We start from the raw sequence: 6,000 nt of genomic DNA on the forward strand, positions 1-6,000 counted from the left end.
ATCCAATTTCAAATGAAATCCAAGAGAAAATATAAGTTATCTGATCATGGGAAATAGCACAAAAGACTTGTTCTGTCTCTTATGAACTGTATGTTTGTGTCTTTCCAAAATTCATATGTTGAAACCCTAATCCTCAGTGTGATGGCATTTGGATGTGGGGCCTTTGGAAAATAATTAGATCATGAGGGTGGGGCCCTCATGATGGGCTTAGTGCCCTTAGAAGAAGCGACCTGAGAGAGCTTGCCTCTCTCTGCTTTCTGCCTTGTGAAGATATGAGAAGACAGCCATATGCAAACCAGGAAGGAGGATCTTACCAGACACCAGATCTGCTGGCACCTTGATCTTGGACTTCCCAGTCTCCAGAACTGTGAGAGATAAATGTCCATTGTTTAAGTCACCCAGCCTATGGTAATGTGATATAGCACCGTGAACTGACCAAGACAACCTCCTTTAGTGTCTTTACTGGGAGTGCAAAGAGGCTTTATGCTTCTCTTGACTTTAGAAGAGAAACTCTTTATCCATTCCAGTGAAAGTCTCCAAGTAGGTAAAGGGAACTAGTCCAGAGATACCGTTAAGAGCACAGTTCTTGAATTCTTACTCTTTAGCACCCATCTTCCTGGAGTGGAATAAAAACAATGTCGTCAAAATGGAACATCTGATGGTATCATAATAATTATAGAGCATTGAAATTTCACTGCTTTTTTAGTAGTTCCTGGATAAAAGAGAGTATTTTATTCCAAAGGTATTTAATGAATTAAACTGTCATTAGAAAATATCGATATGTTTAAATGAACAAAAATGTATAACTTTGCAGCAAAATTAGGAAGTTTAAAAATATTTTTTCCTGAAACTTGAAGAAGAAAAATAATTGTCTTTGATTTTCAAAAACTTCTAAAGGAGGTTTTTCAGATAGCCTGAAGGTAATCCAGGCGTACTCTGCCACCTTGGGTCTCCCTTTTCTAGCAAAATGCCCAGGTTTTAGGATATCTGACCGTGGGTATAACGAGAAATAGACATCATTATGCATTCATCAGCCTGTTCTGGGGCACTATGAGGACTCTCCCCGATACACAGGCCCAACTTAGTAACTAATTCTGGGATCCAACATTATAATATTTGTTTAAGCTGTCATCCTGGCCTGCTTTATCAAAGGGAATGTACAGTCTTTTAGCTTGCTGAATGTGCCAATAAACATCCTAGAAGTCTCACAATTTCTTCAGGGCTAGTGTAAGTGCAGTTTAGAAAGAGAGCTGAGTTACAGAGGGATGGGTTATCACAGTGGAGGACATGCTGGGGCATTGGGTTCTGGTCCAAGGCCTACCACTAAATTACTGAGAAGTAGTGTGTCACTGCCCTTCTTTGAGCTTCTGTTCCTCCAAAGGATAGAAGTTTACAGAGACAGGAGAGAGATCGAAGCAAGTTCATTGAATTTGAGAATGTGATGCTCTGTGTGATGACCACTGCCAGATGAAATGGCAGATTACCTCAAAGCACCAGCACAGGAAGGAGGCTTAAAACAAATGATTAGTCAGGAAATATGTGATCACGGGAACAAGTTAGGGGCTTTTTTTTTTTAACATTTGTTAGATCAAGCTCTAACACAGAGAAAAGCAAACGAACCAAGCAACCAAGCAAAAACACTACAAAACAAGATTCCTGGGAACAAAAGGGAAGGAACAATTTGAGTGCTTTCTTATTAGTTTTCCATTTTCCTTCACAAGGTATTTGAGGTGATTCAGGGAATTGGATAAGAAGAAATAGAGTAAAGAGAAGATGCCAGGCAATTATCTCATTAATTATACTGTAGGGGAGGAAGACATTTCCTCTACCCGCTCTGGGTCCTTCTGACTGGACAACGAATTAAATTCACATAGGACAGAATAACAGGAGAAAATTAAACAAAGCTTTATAACATATATACATGGGAGAGGCTCAGGCAAACTGAGCAACTCAGCCAACTGGCCGAGGCTGCCTGTTTAAGTATCTTTACCTAAGAGACAAGGAGGAGATTTGGGGTAATGATTTGGGGCTTCAAAAGGGTACGAAGGCAAGCCACATGGAAATGGAAAAGCAAATGTTTGGTAAATAGAACTTTGATAAGAGTGGGCTTCGCAAGTGTCCTCCCAGTCTACCGGAACCCAAAGTTATCTATGGTGATGGCCTGCCCTGGAGACAGGCCTTTATTTTAAATTTGTTTTAGGCAGTTAGGGGGGAAAGGTCGAATGTTCTTGCTGAGTCTGAGCCTTTATTGTCTTCAGCTTGAAATAATCTGCATACCACAGTGGCGCATCTTGGGGCAGCATGCCCTGGACCCCATCAATACATACAGTATTTGTTGGACACACAGAGACATCAGTTATCAGTGCCCATGAATGCTACTTCACACATCTATACTTGCCCACCGCATATAACCCAGAGGATTTGGTATCTGTTAAAACACATATGAATACCTTTGAATATTCATTCATACTCTAAAACAGATAAAAACATTGAGCATTTTAGTTTATATGTAATGGTCTTCCATCTATTTTTTGCTTTTCAGACTTACAATTTTGTCCTTCCTGTTCACAAATAAACACAATACTTGTCAACATTAACATCACATCAAAACTTCAACATCACAGTGAAACTCTCTGTAACAAAAGCCGTTTTCAAATTCAAGGTGGTAGTTCATTTATTGAGAAATATATTCATTGCATTAACAGCAAATTCTACAACAAAATTAATCTTCTGGGATTTATCCTTTATGTTATTTCATTTGTAGAGGCAATATCCTTAGGAAATAAAACTCCTTCATTTGAATGTCAGACTCTACAGAGCAAAGAATCTTTTATCTCCGTTCTAGGAGTAGCATGGATATAACCAAGTTAACTTTACCTTAAGCTTGTTTCCTTAAGAACTGTTTTTTTTCCTTGTCATATGCAAGATTGACGAGGACTTGGAAAATGAGAGTTTAGTGGGAAAAAACCAAGTATGTTTCCACAGGCTTAATAATAATTTACATGTTTATGATAATGAGAAACCTGATTACTTCTGCAGCGGTATTTAACTTTTTTCTTTCAAAGTTATTGCTCCATCCAGTCAAGGAGGAAGTTGCAATGAAAGGTAGAGGTGTTATATTTATATTATCTGTCGTGTTCCAAGAATGCAGTTGTAGCCATAAAGTTCAATTCTAGGAAGTGTTCCACTCTGCAATCAACAAAGCTTTAGAATTGGAATTTAAAAGAGAGATTAGTTATTTGGAGTAAGTGGTTGTTTTAGTCAGCTCAGACTGCTCTAACAAAGTACCGTAGACTGGGTGGCTTATACCACAGACATTTATGTCTTACAGTTCTGGAGGCTGGGAAGTCCAAGAGCTATATTAGCTTCTTATAAGGACACTAATCCCTTATTAGTGAGGGCTCCACCCTCATGACCTCATCTAAACCAGACTACCTCCTAAAGGCCCCACCTCTAAATACCATCGCATTGGGGGTTAGAACTTTAGCATACGAGTTTCAGGGGCACACAAACACGCATTCCATAATAATGGTGATGAGAGAGGGTGTAAAAGAATAATTGTTTGACCATGACACTGAGTCTTTTCTTTGATTTTCTGCATCTTGCTTACTTTTTTTCATCATCTTCGATCTTTCCCTTAGAACCTGCTCAAAAGTTTCCTCAATGAGAAATTTTACTGGATTGGTCTGAGGAACAATTCTGGCTGGAGGTGGGAAGATGGATCAACTCTAAACTTCTCAAGGTAAGGGGCTTCAAAGGAGTGCAAAAAAAAAAAAAAAAAACAGAGAGAGAGAGAAAAGGGAAATAAAAGTTATGTGGCTGGGGAAATATATAAAGGATAGCAGATGGAGCAGAGAGGAAAGGAAATTGGGAACAAAGAAGGAAATGAACAGTGGATAAGGGCAAAAAAACAAAAAAGGCATTTTACAGAGAGGCTAATTAGCAATTTTTATTGTTCTGTTGTTTTGGGAGCTGAGAGTAGTGGGGCCTGAATAGGGAGAAAGAATTTGCTCATTTTTTATTCCTTCATGCTTTACAATTCCTTTACTCTGCGTGTCACCTTAAGTGATTGATTTTTGTCTGATTTCTTACAGGATTCTTTCAAACAGCTTGGTACAGAAGTGTGGTGCCATCAGCGGAAATGGTCTCCAAGCCTCTAGCTGCGAAGCTCCTTTACATTGGGTCTGTAAGAAGGTCAGACTTTGACAGATGGTCAGATCTGTCATATGACTCCCTTAAAAGGGGGAGCTGGCCTCTGGGTGTTGGGATAGCCATGAGTATATATATATATATATAGTGAATGCTGAACCTTTGAGGATATGGCATTAGATGCAAGATTAAATGCAGCTTCCCCAGGGTTGATGGTTTATTGGTGGACTTTGAGAGTATTTAGATATTATCTTAACAATTTAAAAACCAGATCTAGGCAAATTTGTGAAATAGATAAAGTTTTTTTTAGTATTTTTCACTCTAGTGACTAATGCTGCTTCCTTCATCCTCACCCCCACCATCTCAGTCAAAAATATACCTTTTATATGCTATATTCTGAGCTGATCTAATGAAATCTGTGCAAATATATACTATTGCTAATGTAGCAGAGGGTTTTTATGTGCATTAATGGGTTGACATGTTACTTTTCTCTGATAATATATTTTTATCCTAACAGTGGCCCTTTGCAGATAAAGCATTATTCTAAAGAATAATGCTAATGGTGAGAAAATAAATTATGAAAGTAGATGAGAGCAGGGTGATGCTGTCTGGTCTTCAGCTCTTCACACTTACTTAAGACCTGGCCTTGACTGAATTTAGTTTTTCTGAATATGCGTAGATGTGGTTGAATGAAACAATGTGTGACTATATTTTTTTCATGTTGTGAACATGTGATTTGCATGTTGATTTTACAACAGTGGTCTCTTTGACAAGGCATTTTTGTAGAGGAAAATTTACGGAAGCAGTTTATGTGGTTGATTCTCAAATTATTTTAGGCACTAATGCCTCAAAAATGAGAAAAACTTATTATTTTTCTTTAGTAGGATTTGGACATAGATAAGGAGGGAAGATGTTGTTTAAACATATTGGAGGGAGTAATGAAAGGGACCATACTTCTTACTGTTGTTGACGCTGGATTGTAGTCTGTTTACTTGTCTTTCTCTTTCGTAGTTTTTAAGGACGTGGACTGTATCTTATCCACCATTGTATCTCAGACACCTAAAATAGTGTTTGTATCAATGAATATTAAATAAATGAATGGATTAATAAAAAGTAAGAATTTAAAAATTCTTATTCCAATTGTTTCGTTACCCCACAAGTTAATTAAAGGAATTAAGGGCAAGAAACACAGTATATCCTAATCCTCCCTAATCCTACCCTTATGAGCATTCAGTGGCTGTTGCTCAAAAGACAAAGGGCCAGCTTAATCTAGATAGAATGTTCATAGGAGAAAGTAGTGGAAACAAAATCCCATCTCCTTATGATCTCCTACCTTTGGTCCTGGGGCTGAGGGATGTCTCTTGGATGTGATGACGGTGACTCCCTTGATTAGGTTAAGGATGTTGTGATAGTGATTCCACTTGTGCCATGGCTTGGCTGCTCCAGGGTGTACAATCTCATTTACTTATTCAAAAAGAAACAAATGAGTACAGTAGTCTCCTAAATTCTCCCCTAACAGTCGGGATGTGTGCAGCTCTCCTGTGTCACTAGGATTCAGTCCTGTTGTAAGAATTTTCTCCACCTTTCATCAGAGTTGGGTCCAGTTCTTCACTGCTTTGTCCCCTTTAAGGACATTACATTAGAAATAGCTTATTTCCTTAGATTTATTTATTGGGGGCTAGGGTCGGTTATTGACTCAATTCATTTACCCTGCCTAGTGAAATAAAGTTTGGTAAAACTAGAAACCAAAATTTTTCTATCAGCACTTGCACTGCACAACTGATCCTTTTGGTGAACATTATGGACTAAAGTTATCTAGGACATGAAGTGTTTGGAATAGATGTTTATTAA

At 38.2% G+C, this 6,000-nt stretch overlaps 1 protein-coding gene across 1 annotated transcript in view; it reads left to right on the plus strand.

The window, feature by feature from the left end:
- KLRG1 (killer cell lectin like receptor G1) overlaps positions 1–5,277 on the plus strand; it is a 42,574-nt gene extending 37,297 nt beyond the window's left edge. The window contains exons 6-7 of the mRNA XM_008509428.2: positions 3,642–3,742; positions 4,095–5,277. Of these exons, the coding sequence (XP_008507650.2) occupies positions 3,642–3,742; positions 4,095–4,206 (213 nt within the window). The 3' untranslated portion in view covers positions 4,207–5,277. The remainder of the gene's footprint in view (positions 1–3,641; positions 3,743–4,094) is intronic.
- The last annotated feature ends 723 nt before the right edge of the window (positions 5,278–6,000 follow it).

This window comes from Equus przewalskii, chromosome 5 (genome assembly GCF_037783145.1).
Source record: "Equus przewalskii isolate Varuska chromosome 5, EquPr2, whole genome shotgun sequence".
Classification (NCBI taxonomy): Eukaryota; Metazoa; Chordata; class Mammalia; order Perissodactyla; family Equidae; genus Equus; species Equus przewalskii.